Here is a 23,491-nt window from a genome sequence, read left to right on the forward strand (position 1 = left end):
TCAAATTATCAATGCTGAAGAACATGTTAATTCTTAATTGGTCTGTATGTAAATACTTTATGCTTTGTGTCAGTTGTTATTTAAAAACAATGTTGATTAACACACTGAACAATTTCAGTAAGATGAGGCAGAAAAATTTAGATCTTCTAGAGGCTGCCAATATTGATAAGGGATGCCCTTGCTAAAGAGCAGATTTGAGAGCCTCTGCCATCCCACTGAACAGCCACACAGGTGATTTTAATTACGCTCCATGATCACACATCTTCTCAGGTCTGTGTGTGAAACTGGAAGTTTGAAACTGCGCTTGATCAACAACTTTGCTGAACCTCTTAAGGTAGGACAAATAACATCTTTATTCTAATTATGAGTACATGAAGTCACATAATTTTTAACCTGAGCAGAGGTCGAATCAGATAAACCACCAGTGTGCATGCAGGGCCTCATTAAATGATTTTAAAGGAATCGGAGTCTTTATAAAAGTGTAAGTACTTTGTCTTTCTTGTTTAAGGACAAGGGCATTTTTAGCATGATATGAAAACCTAGTTAAAAAAAAAGACCATTGCTGACCTTTGTCGACCTCTGCTGGTGACCATTTAGACTTCCAGCACTAAATAATGGTAACCCCCCCCCCCCCACACACACACACACACACACCCAACAAAAAAAACCAAACGGTATTTATTCCAAAAATAAACCTAATTTGAGAGTGTATGTTTTTTAATTGTTCTTTTAAACAGTTTCATAGTGTTGCAGCAGGTGATATTTAATGTAGTTGGTTTTTATTTATTTTATTTTATTTTTTGGATCCCCATTAGCCACTAGCAAGATAAAGATAAACTTGATGTAAACAAGAGTTGAAAAGGGGATTTCACTTTAGCAGAGGCAGCCTGACGAAAGAATTTTTACAATTTGACAAATAGCCAAGAGGCTTATGGAAAAATAAGCTATTAGTCAAATGTGAACCATCACATCTATTATTTTGCTAAGCAAATATTCAACATTCATGATATCCTCGAGGCCTTTACCTGGGAGAAACGATCACGTGACGTGCATACTTCAAATACCTTTAGACAGCCTACCCACAGTAGTTTTAAGAGTAAGTGTTGACACGCAGTTTCCCTTATATTTAATTTCATAACTGGTTGTGAATCGCCGCCCAGTCGCTTCACAGAAAAGTGTTGTGTCACGTCCAGGCGTCATATCTGATTAAGTTTCCTCCCCGATTTCTTTCTTGACAACGCCTCCAGGCGTCAGCTGCACCGAAACTTGACGGAGCTCACCTGCCTGGCTGGCCGGGTGGGAAAGGACGCGCAGTGAAGAAGAAACTCGCCTGGAAAAATAACTTTCCCACGCGCTGTCAGCTCTGGCAATATGAACTCGCTACCTCTTGTTTTTGAGGAATTGTTGCACTTTTGATCCGCGACTGGGACGTTTATGGCTCTGCGGACCGTGCGGTTTCAGTAAGAAAAAAAGTAAGAACTAACAGGCACTTCCGGGTTCAGGAAGGCTTAAGAGAACAGCTCCCATTAAACTCTGGGAGTGGGAAGCAAACCAGCATGGACACTGAGCTGCAGCCCATCAAGACGAATGGGAACGACGGAGCAGCACATTTGTCAAACGAACGTGTGAGTTAATGGCAATTGTAATTTTATTTATATATTTATATTTCATCGCAGGTAAACTAAAATTAAATTAATTGTGGGGTAAGCAACCGAGAGTTTATGTTTAAGTGGCATGTCCAAGTCCAATAAGAGTAATCATAAGCCTAATAATGATCATAATGATAATAGTTATAGAGGTAGAAGAAACTTTAACAATAATTATATGAATATAAGTATCTTATAATATCTTAAAAATAAAATAAAAAGTGAGAAGCATAGCATATCTACATCTATATAGCCTAAAGTAGCCTATATACTACATTTACTTTTGTCCTAGGTATCTAACTCATCTTTTGAGGCTGCTCTATATAACATGTCATCATCATTTTGAATAAAAAAATCGCATTTCTCTGCTTAGCAATCCATACTAATATTACCAATATTTGCCCGCTCCCAGGTGCCAGCAAGTAATGGAGATGGTGCAGCCTACAGGATCTCTGATGCAACAGAGACATGTGGATTGCTTTCTGTACAGGTGAGGCTCCTTTGTCATTTTGTATGTTTTTCTTTTTTTTCAGGTTATAGTCTGTTCAAGATATTAGAATAACACATGTTCTGATTAGCAAGAATTTTACATGTATGTGTAAAGAACAAAAAATGAGCTCTTGGTTCTGTGTCAACAATTTGTGTTAGTCACTTCCTCTCAGCATTCCTGAAAGTGAATAAATAAACACACTGGCCCCAAAGGACTTATTGCATTTATAGTAAATGGCTGAGATTGAAATATGTCTGTTGTGTCTGTTTGTCAGACTGCAGGATGTAACGGGGAGACGGCACCCTCTGCCCCTTTAGCAGAAGTTCAAGGGAATCTGGGAAATACTTACAATCCTCAGGAGGTATGGTGACTTTAAGTGGGAAAAAAAAGTTAGAAATGTGTTTTCTGGGGTATTTCCTTCAACACTTGGAATAAAGGAAGTGTAACTTTTGTGTTATTGTGTGATAACTAACTGAGTTATTTTCCCATCCATGCCCCAGACACTAAAATAACAGTGGGGCTATAAATAATTTATTTCAACTTTGGATTTTTTAAATGCTCTTAGTGTTATTTTTTAATGGTGTCATATTAGGATGATGTGATGGTCCACCTTAACATCTATCTCAGTATCAAACTTGAACTCCCATAACCTGTGGCTCTGTGTTGACAAAGCAATTCCATTATGCTTTTAGGATAGCACTGTGTGCAGGGTGAAGAAAGAGCTGAATGAGATTGTCTTCTTGAAAGTCAGACTATGGATGATCATCATCTTCATCTTCCTTCTCATCTTTGCTGTGATTATGATATCACTGGCTGTGTGCTCAGGTAAGCTCTCATGATTCGTGTTTTGTACATTGGGGAGTGTTAGGTGGTGCTACATTTATTATAGAATACGTGCACATAATGTAAGAATCCTGGCAAAAACATACGTTTCTTTAACCTGTAACAAGATAATTAATCTTACTTTAGAGCACAAATGTTACAAGGTCACAGACAATTTACGGTCAAAGTGTAATGCTGCGTTCACATTTTCCTCGGAAACATCGTATTTACAAGTTACAAGCACGAGTGGCCCTCCAAAGTCGTAATTATGGGAAACTGGGAAATTTTGGTGATACCTGTTGTTGAGTTTGCATGACGTTTCAGGGCAGCAAAAATGGCGGAAAGCCTGGAAACAGTGTCAACAGTTAACAATAAGAAATTCTATATTTTGTTATTTTGTTCCTAGTAGCTATCATTTACTTTTAATAGTTGCACATTTTAGGATATGTATCTATTAGCAAGCAAGCAAACTTTTAATTATGAAGCATGCCACATGAGTATACTAACACTGATAGCATTTTTTTTTAAAACAAGTTGCGGACTTGACGACATAAATGCACAAACATGGAGAGCAAAATTCAATGTTTTTTTTAATTAATTCATGTATTAAATATCAATTCTTGATCACATGTAAAGAGTAATATGGTATTAACATGAACTGTTGTCCATGTTAAGCAACGTTGATTATATGTAAAATGTATAAAAAATATCATATAAAAATATATAAAAAATAAAATAATATATAAAAATATGAATAAACTGGAAATAGCTATCAACCTTCGTTAAAACGCTCATAACATTAAAATGCAACCCATCTTCTTTGTAGCTTGTTCCCACTTTATGACTTTAAAGCACATGAACACAACAAAGTCGGAAGAACCAACTCAGAAACTACGACCTTCCAACATGACATGAATGCAGCATAAGTTCTTGTGCAAGAACAAAACACCAACACTTTGTGCAATGAGCCTGTAGACTATTTCAGAAGCTTATGATAATGATACCATTTCAGTACAGCAGTATGTTTTCAGCTTTGAGGCTTGACCCATTTTCTCTCTGAGCAGCAATCCATGAGGATGTGGATGAGAACTTTGACCGTTCGTTGTTTAAAGTTCCTCAGTACCTCAATGGCAGCTTCCAGCTGCCCCATCTGGTCTTCACAGAGGAGCTTTCTACCTTCTCCTCCAATGAAAGTCAAACACTTGCTGCTGAACTTCAAGAAAAGGTTTGTAACAGTTCTGACTTGTATTTCAAATAATGTACTCAACATCCAGTGTGTAAGATTCAGGGGGATTTATTGGCAGAAATTGAATGTGATATAATAAATATCTTTTTTTTAGTTTATAATCACCTGAAAATAAGAATTCTTGGGGTTTTTTCTTAGTGTTCTACTTGTGTTCATCATCTAGTCTAAATGAAGAGACCTCTGCAGATAATTCAGCTCTTTGTAAAAACCTCCTGAACAATGAAGGAATCTTAACTGACAGCTCATGCTTGGCACATGGAAGAAGTTGCAATCTGCAATCCTTATTGCTAGATCCCACTAAATCCTACGCAGTTTTCCTTTAAAAGTCCAGTGTGTAGGATTAAGTGGCATCTAGCTGTGAGGTTGCAGAAATGAAACTTCTCTTGTGTACGAAGCGTGTAGGAAAACTATGGTGTCCAATGTGAAAATTCCAATGGCACTATCCAGAGCCAGTGGTTGATTTGACCATTCTGGGCTGCTGTAGATCAACATTGTGGACTCCCTGGGAAAAAAACCTGCTCCCTATGTATGTATAAATGGCTCATTCCAAGGCAACAAAAACACAACCATTCTTATTGTCAGGGGGTTATAAACTGATGAAAATATAATAATGAGTATTATATTCAATTTTTACCAATAGATGCCCCTAAATCCTACACACTGCACCTTTCATTGTTTGTATTTGTAACTCAGTATACAGTATAGGAACAAATATTGAAACTATTGAAATCTTTCTTCTGCTATTGGATCAGTTGTCTCCCAGCAACTGTATCTATATTAACATTTTGAATAAAAAACAAATATGATGCTTTTAGTAAAATGAGTTAATTTTTAACAGCTGAGGAAAAGATGCAGCAGCATTGTGTACAGTAAGGCAGTTACTTTTTTGAATTGTCAGAGTAGAGATGGATAGTTATATTACCAAGGCAAGGGAAAGTCAATTTATGGACAGTGTATAGCACATTTCATTACAATTAACACCAATGCTCTTTTGTTAAAAACATATACAGACAAATATGATGAATAAAATATAAGATAATACAACAAAGTATTTGAAAAAAGTGAAAGACAACTTCTAAACTGAGATAGCAATATCGAAAGCTTCACAAAACAAAAACCACGGATGCTGTTGCTGAAAGCCCTTTTTAATTCTTAAGCCTCTAGCTGCACAATAGAGTTCACAGTAAAGTGAAAGTTGGTTAGTATCAGCCAAAAACATCTTACTCTCATTGTTTGCCTTTGCATGTGTAAACCTGCCCCACCCAGCTGGCTGACCTCTACAGATCCTCCCCTGCTCTGGGACGATACTTCTCCAGAGCTGAGATATATGCTTTTAGGTAAACACACATCACACTACATTATTTATGAGTTACATTTTTCCACCTCTGCTTTATGAAAACTGGATTTAGCCTTTTGTCGTTTGTGCATTTCACATTAAGAATGAGTTGAACCTCAGAATTTCTGTTTTACTCTCCGAACAGGAATGGCTCAGTCATCGCTGAGTACCAGCTGACATTTCTCATGCCTCAAGAGCAGGAAGATCAGCTGAGAAACTTCACTCTGAGCAAGGAGATGGTGTACAATGTGCTCAGGCAGTTTCTATACGACCAAGAGCCAAATGAGTCAGGGGAAATGTACATTGATCCAGATTCCCTGAACATGTTTTTAAGGCACTAGTGACAAATGTTCACAAACAGAAAGGAGAACTGCTTTCTTTGCCATTTAAGTGAGACACTCAGCTAACACTAAACCCCCTGCTGTGAGTGAGGTGGCTGCTTGTATCATATGATTTGTCAGACTTAAGTGATTCTCCCACGGGTCTGTCGACATTTTGCATATGATGCATCTTTGCCACAGAAGCCTCAATGATCACAGACACACAAACCAACTATGGCTGTAAGTCATATGGATGATCTCATTCTGTGCTTTGTAAAATAGGCTTTTAAGACAGTTTATTAAAATCAATCAACGGTGCGGGACCTCTTTGCTAAAAAGGGACATCTGCCTGCTGTCAAAGCGAGTGGTTTAAAAATCAGGGCCTTGCTGAGTATATGAAATACAATTTTTCCATGTTGTATTTGAGACTTTATTGTGTATGACTGTGCCTTGTTTAACTGAAAGTTAAAATGTTGGTATAAATGTCAGTGCTGTAAATACTTAACATCAGTTCCCTGACAGTTACTGTGATTTCGTCTCTGACCATTTGTACAAAAGATGTGGCTGAAGAAGTGTTTTTTTTTTGGGTTTTTTTTTTTTTTTTTTACAAATGTGTATATTGTCATATCTGTGCCATTATTTTCTTTCACCCGACATAATTTGTGCCATTATTTTCTTTCACCCGACATAATTAGCAAACCAATGCTGTGCATTGCTCTTTATACATTTGCCTAGAGACCTTAAGAGAACTGTATGCAGGAAAATAAGCCTACTGGTGCAATCATTTTGTAAGTGAAGGTGATATATGCCCATATAGGCTAAATCTCCATATTCTACATACACAAAGGATTAACTTGCTGTATTTATAATATTCTATGTGGTTGAACAGTAGAAGTGCATGTCAAACTGATTGTTTTACCTATTGTTTTTTTTTCTTTGTGGCTTCCTGCGACTCTGGAGCTAACAATAGCGAACATCCATTGACATTTCCCCCTTTAGGTTGTTAGAAGCAGGTTGTTGCATATAACAGCACCGCTGGTGTATCACGTTTATCAGCTAGGACTGTGTCAGTGTGTTAGACTGCAGCCTGTTTCCTGGCAGTGATCATGTCAACATGTCTATCCTCTAATAAGATTACAGCTGTGATTAATGTTTGTGCCAAATGATCTGGTCACAAATTTTCATTCTTCACCACCACCAGATGGTTATTAATTAGTCCCTCTTTCAGCTGGTTGCACTCATTACAAGACTTCATGGAAAGAGCTGAAGCTTGAGCCAACTAAGACACTAATTGCCATGTACATGAGGGTTTTGTGTTGTTGTTTTGAACTGTGGTGGTATGAACTCATCTGATCCAAACCAGATGCTTCTGGTTTAGTTAAAATAGTAATGTAAGATAAAATGTTTAAGGCCTGTTATTTCGAAAAGAAAAATGTACAGGCATTTTTCGAACCTGAAAACTTCATGTGAAGCTTATATGTAAGAATTATAAAGGCATTCAGTTACAGGATAACTTCATAGTAAAACAATTTTTACAGGGCACTCGGCAATAAAAAATACCTTGCTATGGTGTAAACGTGTATTGGGTTGGCATAGAATTTATACTTAAACACAGGTTTTAATTAAGTTATTCAGATGGAAGCCCTCATCAAATAGAAGGCTTCCCCCCCAGGCCACATCTTCCTGTCTGGGAAAATATTTTCACATGCAGCTCTTAAACGTCCTTGCTGCATGGCAGTCACATGCTGGTCAAAAGGTCAAGTTTAAAGTGCACCAGTGAGATCCAAGAGGTTTCGACAGCTAATTACTGCAAAAAAACCAAACAAACAAAAAACACCAAATCACTTAACCTGCTCTTTGAAAATGTTCACATAAACTAGAACAAACCCGCACATTTCTGTTTAACTGGATGTATTGATTCAGAGTGGACATCTTTAATGACTTAAGCTGCTCTTCACTGTATTTAGGGATTGGGAGGGTGTCTGTATCTGTTCCATTAAAGTAAACACCTCTTTATCTGTCAGCAGCAGTGAGAGATCATTTGCCATGGCACTGGGCAGCAGCATGGATTTTAGCAGTGTTCACCTCACAGGCTAATAGATAGTGGCTGCCTGTAGTCACTGATGGTCCATCTCCTCAATCCTATTTTGAGAATTGTTCATCGACTAAGGCCAGATTTACCATAATAAGCTCTCTGATCTCCAATAGCCTGGTTGGCTTAAACACCACTACGCTATTGTACCCACAGTCCTCCGGTCATGCAGGGCCAAGCTTAGGTCAGTCATGTCAGCAGAGGTGGTTATACATGCATTTATCTATTCTGCTGTGTTTGTACTCAGTGTGTTTATATTTCTCAAACTTCCTAAAATATACTCTTTAATGCTTAAGCAGCATGGGAAACTGATTTCCATGATAAGGCATGAGTTGACTAAATTTATGGTTATATAGTGTAACGGACGGTTCGCCCCAAATCTAAAAACTATTTTCACTCTTATCTGTTGTGCTTTTTATCAGTCTAGATTTCTTTGGTGTGAGTTGCAGAGTGTCAGAGATGGCACTTGGCTACTACACCCATCAATCACTGTGCATAAGGAAGTGTGAATCTATTTCTAGCTCACCTAGCATGACTGAGCAAGTTAACATAACAGCTCAGCCAAGGAGGACACCATCAACGTTTACATCTTACGCAATCAAAAGTACAACTCTCTCATTCATGAATAGATGCAAGGTCTCCTCTGCACAGTAACACAGTTGCTAGGTGTAGCTTGGTATAACGAAAATAGTTCATGAAACTGCTCACAACAAGGTTTGTGAATTATTTTGAGGAACCAGGTCATGATTTCTGGAAAGAGACATTGCTGTTGAATTTTAATTTCTTTTTTTTTTTTTGTCCCTTTGAGCACCACAGACTGAGTGCCATCTAGTTCCATTATATCTAAAAAAGTCAAATATCTGTACAGCCAATATCGCCAACACTCTGCAACTCACACTAAACCAACCTAAATTGATAAGAAGCACTACAGGTAAGAGTGAAAATGTGTATTTTTGACTTTGGGGTGAACTGTCTCTTTAAGAAATTCTTCATTAACCTTAATGCTGTTGTTGTTTAAGGGTCAGTGGCAAAAGCAAAGGGTTTTTTTTAAAAGCATAATACCTTTTTCGGTTGTCATTGAGAGAAAAAAACAACCATGAACCATTGTCTCCTGTCGTGTTGATATCACAAGATGTTGAGTTACTTTGACCCTGTTGAGGTAGCTAAGGCTGGAACAGGGTGGAAATTGGTTTAATGATTTGCAAATGGTAGTCAAGGCATGTCCGTTTTATTTATATAAAACTCATTGCATGTGAACCCAGTTTGATTTACATTTAGGAGCATACAGAAACAAATTATATCATAATACATAAATTACAAGAACAATGCTAACAACCATCCACCCTGCACACACAAACACAACAGATCTGATTTTATTGTAGGTACAGTCAGAAGACCTAAGCAGTCTATCTGAAATGTAGTCAATGAGCAAGAAGAAAATGCACTGAAAAGGGAAAAATACATTTTTTTATTCCTCCACGTATGCATTTTTTTTATTCATCACTGTAGATACTAAAATATATCTTAAGTACAATACTGCTGACTTGGCTCTTGCTAACATGGTTACTGATTTGTGAACATACCAGAAAAGTAAAGTGCCACTTGCTTAGATTATGCTTTTATTGGACAATCTTCCTACAATTAAAGCTTGTTTCTTGTAGTTAGCTCTTATGAATCACTCTTGTCCCAAATATATTGTTAAATTATTGTAAACCAGCACAAAATCCCAGTGTGTGCAGTGTTATGCATTCTCTTGCAGCAACCCTCAATTATCTGAGCACCAGTGGCAGCCCTTTTACTCCCAGTATCCAGTTCTCATTGTTAGAAATTAGGCTTTAAATACTGCTTTGAGCCATCAAGATTATGAACATTTTTGCTCCTTTAAATTTTAATGTTCATTGTGTGCTTGAAGGTGGGTTCTTTTTTTTTTTATTTTATTAAATAGGGTAACAAAATACCTTAGAAAGGACAGGCCCCAAATAAGCAAAAATTTGAAATTGAAAAAAAAAACTGCATGCATGTACATGTTTCTCCTTGTATTAACATACTTGTATGTCCATAGATAATAACTTTTATGTAATATTTGGTAAGAGGCTTAATGTGTGTTTTTTAGCTGAAAGAAATCCCCTGGTCTGTCCATGTCTATAAAGAGGATGAGTGGGTTTCCTCGGGACTTAAGCAAGTCCCGAGGAATCCCAGAGGTGTGTGACAACAGTAAAGAGTAAGGTGTACAGCTCTGTGGGTAAATTTATTATTGCACGCATTATGATGTGAATGTGACTGTGTGACTATAGAAAATAATGTTATGATAATACCTCACATGGAATTTTAAAACTACAAACAAAGAAAAGAGAATTAAATATGAAATGAATATGCAAAAAATGATAAAGGAAAAGTACGTTTTTCCCCCACCTCAATGCCAAAGTCTTGTATTAAACCCTACATTTCTCTGAGTCAATAGTTCACCTGGGGGAGTTTTCCTTGTTACACATTAGAGTCCCATCTCCCTGAATCTTGGTAACTAAGCCCACTTCTGTCATGCAATGTACTGGCGTTCTTAGAAGACTTCTGCAGTTATCCCATTAAAGGGTTATCTCTTCTTTTGGCTGTTCCAAGACTTTAAGATTAAGGTGGTCGTTGCATGAGATTTCAGCCAGCCCTCATCAGTGCTGCCAGTGCTCTACATGTGTGAACACTGTCCGCTCTCGCTCTCAAGCTCACCACTGGCTCTTGGCAGGACTCTAGACCAAATCACACCTCTGGAGGAATAATGGGTGCCCACAGCTCCAACCTGGATGATCTCATGGAAGAGGACATGCACCACTGGTATACCAAATTCATGAGGGAATCTCCATCAGGGCTCATAACACTCTTTGAGCTCAAGACTATGCTTGAAATGAGCGGTATGACAGAAGAGGCCAGCAGCTATGTGGACCAGGTCTTCTTTACCTTTGACATGGATGGGGTAAGACAATACTGTTTTCTTCTTGCAAAGAGGAAAATTGATTGTGTGATTTACTTAGTCAGGAAATAATATTCCAGCTGACAAGACAGTTTCTTGTTGAATTCCTGCACTTTGCTGTATAAATAAAATAAGTTCTCTGGTATTGTAGAATATACCTTTGCAGCAGAAAATTAAAGACTTGTTGCATTATGTCTAACATTTGTGCATGACGAATGAAACATCTTAAAAGGATTTTTCAGAGATTGCAGAGATCCTCTGGATCACTTGATGTTAAACTCTTCTCTACTCTGTGAGTCCTGACCTCTTTCAAAAAGCTAAAGAGCGAATTGTCATAAACTGTAAATTTACCTTTAGAGCAGCAGTATACTATAATCTATAGATTCCCCAGAAATGTATAGCCATTGCATAGACTAATAAAATGTTTGATGGTACAACTGAAAATCTTACAGAACAATGTCTTTTGGTGGTTTTTGTGCAAGCACACAGATCAGTAGTCCTTTCCCTGAATTTTCCCTCCTGTGTCCTCTTGCAGGATGGCTACATAGACTTTGTGGAATACATCGCAGCAATAAGTTTATTACTGAAAGGAGAAATTAACCAGAAGCTGAAGTGGTACTTCAAGCTCTTTGATCAAGATGGAAATGGGAAAATTGACAAGGAGGAACTGGAGACCATATTCAAGGTACAGTATATTTTCTTTGAATGTCCCATAATTAGAGTTTCACAAATTCAAGGAACTGAACAGCTGAGAGTTTCCTGAATGGTAAAGCTTAACAGCTTTACTCTAAAGGAATAGAAATAGGCCATGAACTAGACGTGACATGTAATCCAGGGGGCTTCTTATCCCAGGTCTAAATGTGGTCATGCCTACTGTATGTAACCTCATTCAGTCACGAAAGAAGTTATGTAGTTATAATCCTACAGAATACATGAGACCTTTTCACTTTGTCACCATTATATTAATAACTGTAGGTACTGACAGATTTAATCTGTAAAGTCAAATCATGACCTTTTTACTGGGGAATTAATTTCAGTTTGCCATGTAGTTCAGGCTGCTATATGTCATGGGAGTATAGTTGTTATAGATTCAGTAGTAGTTGTAGTAGTGTGTGTTGTGTACTATTTGTATTTTTAAAATATTATTAATCGTACATATTACTTACTAAGTCTCCTATTTAGTTTGTCCATTCAGCAGCTGAATGAGGAAAGGCAAATTGTTTGTGATAGGCCTTTGCAAGTGTCAGTTTAACCAACAGTGAACTGTGAGAACTCTTTTTTTCAGGCTATTCAAGATATCACCAGAAGTTACGACATTCCTCCAGAGGATATTGTAACGCTTATATACGAGAAGATTGATGTCAAAGGCGAAGGTGAAGATTATTTTGTTGTCAATCCAGGACCAAAAATTTATTAGCCCTGAAAATAACAGCAGTGTTCTTGGTTAGAAATGATGTCACCATATAGTTCTGGAAAATAATAATATTTCCCATTCTCATACACCGTATTTGAAATGTGTTGATGCAATTTTCATCTTTTCTATTTGTTGTCTCAGGTGAGCTGACGCTGGAGGAGTTCATCAGTGGAGCCAGGGATCATCCCGACATCATGGATATGCTCACTAAGATGATGGATCTTACCAACGTCCTGGAAATAATTCTCAAAGGTCAACAGAGGAAAGCTGTAAACTGAATTGGTAACAGACAAGCTGGATCATGTGGAGAACTGAGATTGTTTTTGGAGGATTTTCAGAATGCAGCAGTGTTGAAGGAAGAGTGCTTGTGCTTGACTGGAGGAAAGCCAAGTCCTCTCTCAAACTGCACAGATTGAACTGAATGAATTGACTGAGCTGTCCCACGCAGACATGGTTTCTCTGTGCATGTCACTCGAGGGAAGCAGAAGATTTGTCCCCTTCCCTCTGCTTGTGCTCTCACATTTTGACTCACTTGACTGGTGGCACTTCAGTTTTGATAGTTTTCAAACATTTTAAGAGGTGTGTTTGGAGACTATCAGTGAAGGGAGGCTCATCTGCTTTCATGTTCCCGTCAGGGTTCGAGTAGATGGTGAAAAGCAATAAATCGCTTTATTTACCTTATTAAGAGCTTACTGAGCCAGAAATAAGACAACTGCCAAACTCTGTAAATGTCTTACAAAACTTCTTTACAAAAAGCACTTCCTGTAGCATCTATAATATTACAGATGACAGTTAGAGCATTTAGGTACTAACCTATAGACTGTTAACATGTCAACATCTAAAATACTGAGATTGTTAGTCCTTTGTTTTGTGTCACTGCTCATGCAAGATCTGCATGAATGTTACACTGTTGCTTGAATAAAAAACAGACGGTAGATGAATATCCATGTAGTGGGTTAATGTAAAAAAAAAAAAAGGCATGAAATGTAATGCTACTATATTTTACGATAATGAAGGTTGCAATGTGGCCTTAAAAATCAATACAATCTTTGTTTAAAGTGATTTGTTTCCTTTTGTTCTTTTCTTTTAAAACCCCCCCAAAAAACTTCATATTAGCAGTGCATGGTTTTATTTTCCCCACCAGATTAAAATGCAGGAATAGTAAGTAATCAAACATTTATTACTTTGGTTATGGTCCAAAGCAGACAATACAAAAGGTATGCAATACCATGCACATCCGGACAATGAACATCAGGTGCTGGAGAAGAAATCATACAAAAGACAAAAAACAAAAAACAGAGTATGTACACAGAGTATGTATCAGCCTGCTCTGATGAAGAGCCTTAAGACCATAATGCCACCGTGGAGGTAATTAAATTAAAATATATGTTCATAAGAGCAAAGTCTAGTGCGCAGACTCTGTTTTTCAGTCCAAAGCAGACCATTCTCTAAAAGTTACAGGGTTTGTAAATGTGGAGTTTATACCGTTTTATAAAAAAATCATTACTTTCTTACCTGTTGAATTCAATTTTAATTCAAAAACTGATTTTAAATGTCAAATGGAAGCCAATGCATGCTGTCCAAAATAGACTTTCAAACATAGTGCACGCCTCTCCATGTTCTTAAATTAAGTCTTATCTAAGGAGCAGCTATGATATTCTAAACAATAATCTTTGTCTTTTAAAGTGACAGCTAACTGGTCTTTTGTGTTCACTTGGCTCCTCTTTTGAAGAACTCTGCCAAGGGACAGAATGTCTGCAGAGCTTTCATGTCCATTTGTGCACAAAATACCAGATCTCTTGTCACACATGAAAAAACGTCATTATCAGTCATCATTTAGTTTTAGCGAGGAACCAGACCGACAAACAAATGTTTGTACCCTGGCCCATCTGGAGCCTTTCTCCATTTTCATGATTACATGTAGATCACAAATAAGCTTAAATTTCTTTTAAAGACTAACCATCTCAGTTTTCTTTGCCTTTGCAGTATTGTGTGCAAACAGACAACAGAAGAACTCAGAGTTCAAGCTTCTGAGATAACCTGCAAATGTAAACACAGCTGACCTTGGTTTAACACTAAAGTTCTTTTTGTTTGGTCAAAATTTGACATCTTTTAGCTCTCATTTTTTAACTTACGTTAAGTGATACAAAACCATCTTAGCTCTTTCTAGACATAATGGTCTGCATGGTTAATGATTTGACAGATGTTCATTTTGTTGCACACTGGTCAGACATTATTATGACCTCGGAGAAATTACAGATTGTGTAAATCAAATAAAGATAAGAGTTTGACTCCACATAGCACTCGCTGCGTTCCTGCATGTATCGGATGATACAATTACGTAACTGCCCTGATCTACCCACCTGTGCTCACCCTATAAATTCAGCAGTATTTGCTCTCATGGCTTTGCGCTGCACACTGCTTCCTATTGTCAGCCACCACAGCACAGGAACAGGCAACCACATCCAACTGGAACCATGCAGTCTGCCGAAGCCAAATTCAACAAAAACAGCCTGCTCTTGGCTTTGAAACGATACAGCTCAGCTGTTAGCGACATGGAGCAAACCATTCTCCTGCCGAGCCTGCTGCGAGATGTGCCCTCTGATGAGATGTGGGAATGTGAAGCAGCAGAGGAGTCCTGCAGAGACCTGTACAGCAACTATCTGATGCTCAAAGCCATAAGAAACACAGTGGAGAGCAGCATGGGTCTTCTGGATGCCCGCAAGGTCAAGAACAACACAGCGCTCAACAAGACCCTGGAGCCTCTCTTGGACACAAACCCTGAAGCTCTCTTCTGCTTCCATATGAGGGGACTGTTTTCTGTGATGAGTGACCTCACCAAGAAGACTCAGAGCCTCACTGAGAAATATATGGACATTATCGGAGTGGCAAATTAAAAGCATATTAGGTATATGGACATAAAGCAAAATATCTGGTGTTTGAAAAAGAGCTGTGTATGTAGGAAAGTCACCTGAACATCCTAAATGGCTCCACTCTTTACATTCATTGACTTCTAACTTTTTGGATTTGGAATAAACGTGAATTGTCAGTACTGATCAGTGACAATGTCTTAATTTGCTTACTGTAAGAGTCCTTTGGGAACTATGGTTTAAGGATATGGCAAAGGTTAATTGATTAAACAGTCATGAAACAACAGAGCAGCAGCAATCTCGGCTTGATGTATGCCCAAACACACAGACTCATCATGCTTCTTGTTTTGACCAAAAAGTAAAATTTCAGTCAGAAAAAGGTTGACTTTGGGTATTTTTTTATTTACATGACTATATTTGACACAATAAATGACAAAGATTTCACAAAAGACCACTCAAGACAGATGGTACTCTGTAGGTATTTTTTCTCTCTCTCTCTCTTCTGCCTCACCAGCTGCCAGCATTTAGCGCACAGGATGGAATGGCTCGACAATCTCTGCAAAGGTCTTTTTTTCTGGTGAGATAAAAGAAACAAACAGTTTGATTAGACACATAAATGGGCCAACATGTTTTAAATATTTGTAGGATAACTTGCGCACTGCACTTCGAACGCTATAAGTATGCCTCAAACTTCACAGCAGGGGGCTTCATACCCTCATCCTCGCCATGTTTTAAGATTCTGGTCTGTTATCACTATGGGTTAATATGAAATAACAGAGAAAAACAGACCATACTGCCACAAAGTAATAAAAACATGGTGAATAAGAAAATATATGCAAATATAGTCATACTGCACTGCAGTGCCTTCTTTGAACAATTGTTCTCCTGTGTTTCAGGAAAATCCACATGACAACTACCATGCCACAAATTTTCATCAAAAACCAATCAATAATGTCCAACAGAAAGTGAGACTATCAGTGTCACTCCCCAGTCATAAATAATAAGGAAATGTGCACCAAGCAGTGTAAAGACAGCTGTGTAGGTTCTGGGTTCTTGTGTCCTCTGTTGTTTCACTTACCCTTTGGTGCAAACTCCTCTGGGTGCAGTTTGATATACTCGTTCATATCCCGATCAAGTCTGGCGTAAGTGTAGTTTTCATATTTTGTAAGGTGGTAACCAATGAACCAACCAATTGTTGCCAATAGGACTTGTCGGTGAACACCTAAGAAAAATAAAATAGGACAGATGGTAATTGTGTCCTTAGCACACAGCATGCCAACACTACATGAGCTTGGCAATGACAGCACAAATAAAAGCCTTTATTGTGCTTATGTGGAATCACTGATTTACACCTTATAGTCTATTTTTCAAAATAAGGAGAAATAAGTGTGAAAAATATAATTTGCTTATTTACTTATTTATTTTCACTTCAGTCCTTATTAACACATTTCCAAAAGACAAGCACTTAGTACATGACTTTAAGACATTAATTAAAAGAAAAACAAAAACTATGGTATGAAAACATGTAGGCTGGTGGTAGGCTAATAACTGTATACCACCATATTTTATTTTTTATTTTAATTTACAGTGAATTTCATCATTTTAATTCCTTTTAAAATCAACTAGATCACAAAATATTAAAGCATATATGCTATTGTCATTAGTATTACCAGGTACTAAAATTAAGTCAAATCAAGAAGTGGAATAAAAAAAACCCAAAACAAAACAAAACAAACAAACAAAGCACAAGTACACGAAATCAGACGTCTGTCTAACGTTATAGTATATGAACCAATCAATAATTTAAGTCAGTTTGCTATTATTTACCGGCTAATAGATTTAATTTGAGGCCGGATGTGGTGGGTAAGCACACACTTAAAACTATCACAATAAAGGTGTCATAACAAGGTACTGCTATGCCATAATAAACATGTTGCCTCTTTGCTAAGTGCACCATCTTCATTTTTATGCTTTGTGATTAAATGTTGCACACACTTGAGAGGAGAGTGAACGTCCACGGACAAATAAAGTCTGACAGACAGCTAACAAACATGCTAACCTGATTTTAGCGGCGGCCTGTGGTTCATGGCATTATGAAGCATCGCGGAACACCAGCCTATACCGGACAGCCAGAAAGAGTTCCTGTTGACGACTCCCGGAGGAGGGAGAGACTTTGCCTCGTCTGGTAAGAGCCCCATGGTGAGGATTTCCCCTTTAATTCAGATATTTAAGTGACCTCTCAGCTGCCTGCGTTTACTCCTCGGCTATCACCTCCCTTAGGAAGTCAAGGACATGGTGAGCAACAGAATGAAATGTCCGGGCACATCAAGTGAGAAGCGCTTCAGTTCCGCCTATCCGGTTTCCTAGCAACGCACGCCGCGCCAGATGTAAAAGCATTACACTTATAAATCGATTACATTTCCTCGTAAAATAAAACGCACGTCCACAGATATTGAACGTTCCATTAAACGAGGCTGAAAGTAACTGTTTTTTAACTTTTCATGAACAGTTTTGAAAACAGTGCATGTAGTGGTCAAATTTGTACATAAAGTGGCGAGTAGTGGCCAAAATTCCAAAATGAAATTCATGAGGAATGTAGGTACAAACCAAAAAGATACAAAAAATTAAATTAAAATAAAATAAAACAAATATAAAAATAGATAAAATAGACACAAGTATGAACAAACACAAGGGTTTACTTAATTAATTAGAAAGTTGTAAGGTTTGCATAAATTAATAGTTTTGGTTAGTTTTTATTATATGTTTTTTTGTTTTAAGATATGTGTCAAGATCTCATTTTTTGAAAGTGGTATATGAGGGCAATTTAAAAAAAATATAAACGTAACATTTAGCTAAAATAATGAGCAAATCATATATATAATAGACTACATTAAGATGCATTTACAGTAAATCACAAGAAAATGTGCATGTAGCCTATAAATTGATAGCGGTAGTCTTCTGGAATTATTTGAATAGCTAACATTAATTATATGTAACTTAGTGTTTTGTACTTTGTGTCCTTTCAACATTTATAATAATAACGTTACAGAAGCTGCAAAGCTTTGGTAAGATTTTCCCCTTTCATTTAATCACTTTCTCGTGCACCATCATGTCCGTAGTTTTTGCTCTGTATTTTATGTGGTCAGGCAATTAGTAAGGGACTGTTAGTTGTGAGGGGGAGGGGTGGTGCAAAAAGGTGGAAGCATGTCAAAAAGAAAAGCATGTCAGAAATTATTGTAGGGTTTTCACATTTATGGTGGTCCTTGGACACTTCATGTAGCCTATGACAAATGCTTCCATTAGGAAAAAACAAAACAAACAAAAATAAATCTAAGCTTAAAATAGCAATATTTCATCAAAATCACTTTATTCTAGCCTACATCTCATTTACAACTTGGCCAAAAACAATCTGATTGCATTAACTAACCAGCATGCACGACGTATAAAAAAATAGCAAGGCTTTTTTTAACTCCAGGATTCCATCTTGAACTTTCAACTTAAAATATCAAAGGGTATGTTTTTAAAATCTAATAATTAATTAATGGTGGAGGGAGGGTCGTGAATTTTCTGCCAGTCACTCACTACTTTGTAGCTTTAGGGAGGGTAAAAAAAGCAAAAACAAAAACAAGCAAACAAAAAAATTAATTAAGTCACAACCCAGCAACTCTGTCCTCTGATAAATAAAGAACAATCCCTAAATGAGCACCCTTCAACGTCACGCTTGGCTGCACAGCCAATAAAACATGATATTTAAAAGACTGTATTCTTTATTAAATGCAGTAGAATAAAAGCATAACGTGCAATACTTGAGTAGATGTACTGAGTTACTTTGCATGTGCGCTGATGACATCATTGAGTGCAGTCTTCCTCCTCCTCTTCCTCCTCCTTCTCCTCCTCTATCAGATAGGCTGCTGCTGAGCTGCTGAGGATACACAGCCAGAGGAATTATGCCCTGCCCAGCAGTGGCTTTGCCTATTTGATGAGGTGACCTATGCATACCAAGTAGTTATAAATCCGGGGAAATCCCCGTGTTTTTGGTAAGTGCAAAGTATTTCTAGACTCGCTTCGCAGGTCTGACTGAGATGTTCAATCCTGCATCTGCAGATAGTGACAAAATGGCTAGAGTCTCACGGTAGCCGCTAGTTGCTACTGCTGCTAGCTTCGCCCTAATGGCTATCAAGACTGAAAATGTAGCGTTATTTGGAAGAAATGGAACATTAACTTAGATTAAGTCTGTTCAGGATGTTACGGTGTCACTTTGCATTACAAAACAAGATAAAAAGGCGAAGAAGGAAATGCGACACAGGGAACAATGTATATTCAAGCGATTTCAGTTGAATTAAACCTTAAAATGTGGTTCATTGTGTCCAGGTTCGCATTCAGTGATTCACACAGTCCTGTAAGCAACAGTTTGATCTTTTAAAATATGCTCTCTCTGTTTTTACAACGAGATATTTAGTTTTCATGCAAGTATAGGCCCGACTCTCCGTGTTGTTATCTAAGATCTAAGCAGATGTATAACGGTGCTGCAGGGAATACTAAAATTATATGTTGCTACCGCTGTTAGGATGCATTTTGCACTAAATGTCGCCGTGTTGCGCGAGGACACAGACTGAAGGATCAGAAATCCAGTAGCTACACCTCTGCGTTTATTTTTGCAGAGTATTTCTCCAACAGTGTTTTGAGCCTCCGTGGCTCCATTATCCCCCCGAAGTGATGCATGGACTCCTAAAAATGCGCTTTGTAATAATACTCGGAATTTCACGTTGTTCACATATCATATGCTGTAAAATGGGGAAAACGATGGGGAAGTGAAATAGGAAGAATAGAATAAATCGAAACATTTCCTCTGCGTCCCTATATATATTGTTGTTCTCAAAGTGTAAAGTGTCTGAAGTGTTTTAGTCCGTAATGATGGGGAATCAAGGACAAATACAATTTGATAAATGTATATTTTATCATTTCTCAAAGTAATTCAAGTACCAGTGATAGGGAGATTTAATTACAGCATAAGTAAACACTTTATGACATTGGGACTTGAGAAGACTTTTGCATTGACTTTTGCAGTGCCCTCAGTGTATTTGTGCAATCCTAAACCAGGGAATTTTTAACTCATAGTTCCTCTGGTTTGTCTTAGTGAAGATTATTCAGGTCAAATGGCAGCTGTGGGATGCTGGCCTTTACACAACAGTTAGGTAGTTTTCTCAGCATCTTCACAAGCTGGCTTCTCCGATTTGTGCCTGTAGCATGTGCTACAGACACGTGTTTACTTTAGCCAAATGCAGTCATTTAATGTTAATGCATTTACTAATCACCATTTTCTTGTGTTCCCTTGCTTTTCACAGTTTAGCATGAGCATGGAAGATTATGACTACCTGTTCAAAATAGTTCTGATAGGAAATGCTGGAGTTGGGAAGACATGTCTTGTCCGGCGCTTTACTCAGGTTTGTATAAGTTTGAGCTCATGAGTTTGGAGTCACTGAATTACTAAGTGTTGAAGTATCAGACTATATATTTTATATATATTTTTAGGGCCTTTTCCCACCTGGACAAGGGGCAACTATTGGAGTGGATTTCATGATTAAAACAGTGGAAATCAAAGGGGAGAAGGTTAAGGTAAATGTATTTATGTTTTGGATCAGGTGCCTTTTATGTGTTTAAATAGTTAATAGTAATAGTAGATAGAAAGTTGCTCATATTAGATGTGATGTTTTCCAGCTGCAGATATGGGACACAGCTGGACAGGAGAGATTTCGCTCCATTACTCAGAGTTATTACCGTAGTGCCAACGCCCTCATTCTTACGTACGACATTACCTGTGAGGACTCCTTCAGGTGCCTTCCAGAGTGGCTGAGGGAGATTGAGCAGTATGCCAACAACCAGGTGGTGACTATATTAGTCGGTAAGAAGCTTTACTTTGTACATTAATAACAGATGGACCTCTTTTATCATTATGCTCATAGTTAATTATGGGAACGCAGTGAATAATGGTGTGCACCAAAACTGGCCTGATATTCAGAGCCCACATAAATGTGAGCATGAATTGCTGAGCTGATGTCAGAGGCAGTTTCTGAATAGATTTGCAAACGTCAAAGCCAGTTTTGTTAACTGAAGAAATAATTTTTTTCTGAAATAAAAAAGTTTACACACTGTCTTTTTTACATCCATCCAACGTATACACGCACACACATACACTGCACTTCCATCTGTCTCATCCACACCACTGTTAAGAAAGACAATCTGTGTTGTGATGCAAAAAGTCAGATTCATAAGACGGATTTCCAATACAGATCTGCGCAGAACTACAGCAATATTTTCAAAATGTCAAAACACAATTGCAAGATGAGTGCGCTTCCACTGAGTGATGTTATGTGGCTTCTCTGGCAATAACATTCCAACAAGCATGGTAATGGATGTTCAAAACTTTAGCAGCATTATTTCCATTGCAGCCACCAGACTAGTTGTCATTGTTTCCAATCGAAGGCAACGTAGGCGTGTTATGGAGCGATAATGAAAAGGAGAGCCCATTAAACATGGTAGCAGCCACATATGAGGGACTTCGGGGAAGTGATAGCCCACGATTTCACAGAAGAACTGTAGATTCAAAACTTCTGAATGATTCGCTCAACTTCTGAAGAGTTATGCGATGTAATAACACCTCTTGTAGCGCCTGCTGTATCATGCCCGAGGGAGCCAGTTCCTACCAACAAGCACATAGCCATAGGTGTTTATAAACTGGCTACCTGTGCAGAGGACAGGGTAATAGCTGAGATGTTTGGTGTTAGCAAAATCACTGTCCACAGGTGTGTGTACGATGTATGCCAGGCTATATACACAAAATTGATGAGGCATGACATTGCTTTGTTGTTCATCATGTGACCTTTAAAAGCGAAAAAAATAGCTTTGCTTGCAGTTTTGTGAAATATGGCTTCTTTGAATTACCTGAAATACCACTCCATACGAGCGTAAAAACTTTTTTGTGATAGATAATTAAGAGTTATTTCAGAATGTGCGTGTTTCCATTTTTACTCGCAATTTCAATTTGCGCAATTCGAGGGTTAATGGAAACCCGTCTTTACATGCTGCGTACATCAACAGATGACTGTTTTATGTCTTCCAGGTAATAAAATAGATCTGGCAGAGAAGAGAGAGGTTCTCAGACAGAGGGCTGAAGACTTCGCTGAGGCTCAGAGCATGCTCTATTTGGAGACCTCAGCCAAAGAGTCCGACAATGTTGAAAAACTTTTCCTCGACCTGGCCTGCGAACTCATTCGAGAGGCCAAGCAGAACAAGCTTGACAACAATGACACTGCCCCAGTGCCCGGTGAGGGTAAAACCATCAGTTACTTGACCTGCTGCAACCTCAATTAGAGAGAGCTCAGCCTTCTGGCCATGGTAACTCAGTAGCCATTGACTGTAGAGGGCAGATGGCCGAGCCCCGATGCCTCCGTCCCTCTAAGATGGCATAAAGCCACTTCTTAGTCCCGTCATTTCTAGTCCCATGCCTTTTTAAAGCTGTACAAAGGAGTTAGTCAACTTAAGTTTGGCATTCCAGGAACAAGCATTTTAGATGCTGCCAGTATGGAGAACATTGTCTTCAGTGCAACAGGATGTAAAATGTTGCCTGATGCATCCAGGAATTGGTGTAAGTTTCCATTTTGACCTCTTTATGGTGAAATGGCAGACTCTTCCTGTTTGGGCGTTCGGATCCATTTTCATTAAACATCAATGTTCACCAGCAGTATTACATGAGTAAAAAGTTTTACCAGGTATTTTGTTACAGATTCCACAAAGTTGACAACAGGTGTCACGGTCATTGGAAGTTATCAGTAAATGGTAACAATATGTTTACATACAGTTTTTCGAGATTACCAAGTCTGATCAAGTTGGCAAAAAAAAAAAAAGAATTGCAAACTTACTCTAATCTGTTGCACAATCATTTATTCCCCTCTGGTTTCTTGTGCTCTGAGAATTGCATAAAATTTTATTAACTTTCATAATCTCATTTTTGAGTGGATTTTGCACCTGTCATTACAAACTGTGAAATATTTGTTCCCTATAGAAGGTTTTTACTTGCTGCTAAATATGTTTTTGTGTCAGATAACAAACTGAAACACATATAAATACTACAATGAAACAGTATTCTGTGACGCCATTATTATTATTATTTTTTTTAGTATACTTGCAGTGCTTGTGTTTAGTCGGTTGATATTGTACGGAGCAGTTGGAAAGACCTCAGTTGTTGTCAGTCATCAATAGGAATTATAAACAGTTTAATCAATTGACTTGATTT

The 23,491-nt window shown here is 37.9% G+C and overlaps 5 protein-coding genes across 5 annotated transcripts; 4 read left to right on the plus strand and 1 right to left on the minus strand.

Annotated features, from left to right (window-relative positions):
* The first annotated feature begins 102 nt into the window (after window positions 1-102).
* c15h3orf52 (chromosome 15 C3orf52 homolog) lies at window positions 103-7,440 on the plus strand. Its single transcript, XM_042486722.2, has 8 exons — window positions 103-334; window positions 1,248-1,625; window positions 2,059-2,136; window positions 2,411-2,497; window positions 2,829-2,961; window positions 4,023-4,183; window positions 5,471-5,541; window positions 5,686-7,440. The coding sequence occupies exons 2-8, from the start codon at window positions 1,557-1,559 to the stop codon at window positions 5,879-5,881; spliced, it is 795 nt and encodes a 264-aa protein (XP_042342656.2). The 5' UTR covers window positions 103-334; window positions 1,248-1,556; the 3' UTR covers window positions 5,882-7,440.
* A 3,193-nt stretch (window positions 7,441-10,633) lies between these two features.
* guca1c (guanylate cyclase activator 1C) lies at window positions 10,634-13,438 on the plus strand. Its single transcript, XM_042487346.2, has 4 exons — window positions 10,634-10,917; window positions 11,450-11,599; window positions 12,200-12,287; window positions 12,470-13,438. The coding sequence occupies exons 1-4, from the start codon at window positions 10,723-10,725 to the stop codon at window positions 12,604-12,606; spliced, it is 570 nt and encodes a 189-aa protein (XP_042343280.1). The 5' UTR covers window positions 10,634-10,722; the 3' UTR covers window positions 12,607-13,438.
* A 1,285-nt stretch (window positions 13,439-14,723) lies between these two features.
* Window positions 14,724-15,577, plus strand: thrsp (thyroid hormone responsive). The gene has a single exon (XM_042486901.2). It carries the CDS (start codon window positions 14,806-14,808, stop codon window positions 15,223-15,225), a length of 420 nt encoding a protein of 139 aa, XP_042342835.2. The 5' UTR covers window positions 14,724-14,805; the 3' UTR covers window positions 15,226-15,577.
* Window positions 15,578-15,579: 2 nt separating this feature from the next.
* Window positions 15,580-17,504, minus strand: ndufc2 (NADH:ubiquinone oxidoreductase subunit C2). Its single transcript, XM_042486902.2, has 3 exons — window positions 17,258-17,504; window positions 16,277-16,420; window positions 15,580-15,772 (listed from the first exon to the last, which is right to left on the minus strand). The coding sequence occupies exons 1-3, from the start codon at window positions 17,394-17,396 to the stop codon at window positions 15,723-15,725; spliced, it is 333 nt and encodes a 110-aa protein (XP_042342836.2). The 5' UTR covers window positions 17,397-17,504; the 3' UTR covers window positions 15,580-15,722.
* A 1,572-nt stretch (window positions 17,505-19,076) lies between these two features.
* rab30 (RAB30, member RAS oncogene family) lies at window positions 19,077-23,105 on the plus strand. Its single transcript, XM_042487208.2, has 5 exons — window positions 19,077-19,235; window positions 20,544-20,642; window positions 20,731-20,814; window positions 20,917-21,100; window positions 22,319-23,105. Exons 2-5 carry the CDS (start codon window positions 20,550-20,552, stop codon window positions 22,567-22,569), a joined length of 612 nt encoding a protein of 203 aa, XP_042343142.1. The 5' UTR covers window positions 19,077-19,235; window positions 20,544-20,549; the 3' UTR covers window positions 22,570-23,105.
* The last annotated feature ends 386 nt before the right edge of the window (window positions 23,106-23,491 follow it).

This window comes from Plectropomus leopardus, chromosome 6, assembly GCF_026936395.1.
Source record: "Plectropomus leopardus strain MGB_pleo_1.0 chromosome 6, ASM2693639v1, whole genome shotgun sequence".
In the NCBI taxonomy this organism is placed as follows: domain Eukaryota; kingdom Metazoa; phylum Chordata; class Actinopteri; order Perciformes; family Serranidae; genus Plectropomus; species Plectropomus leopardus.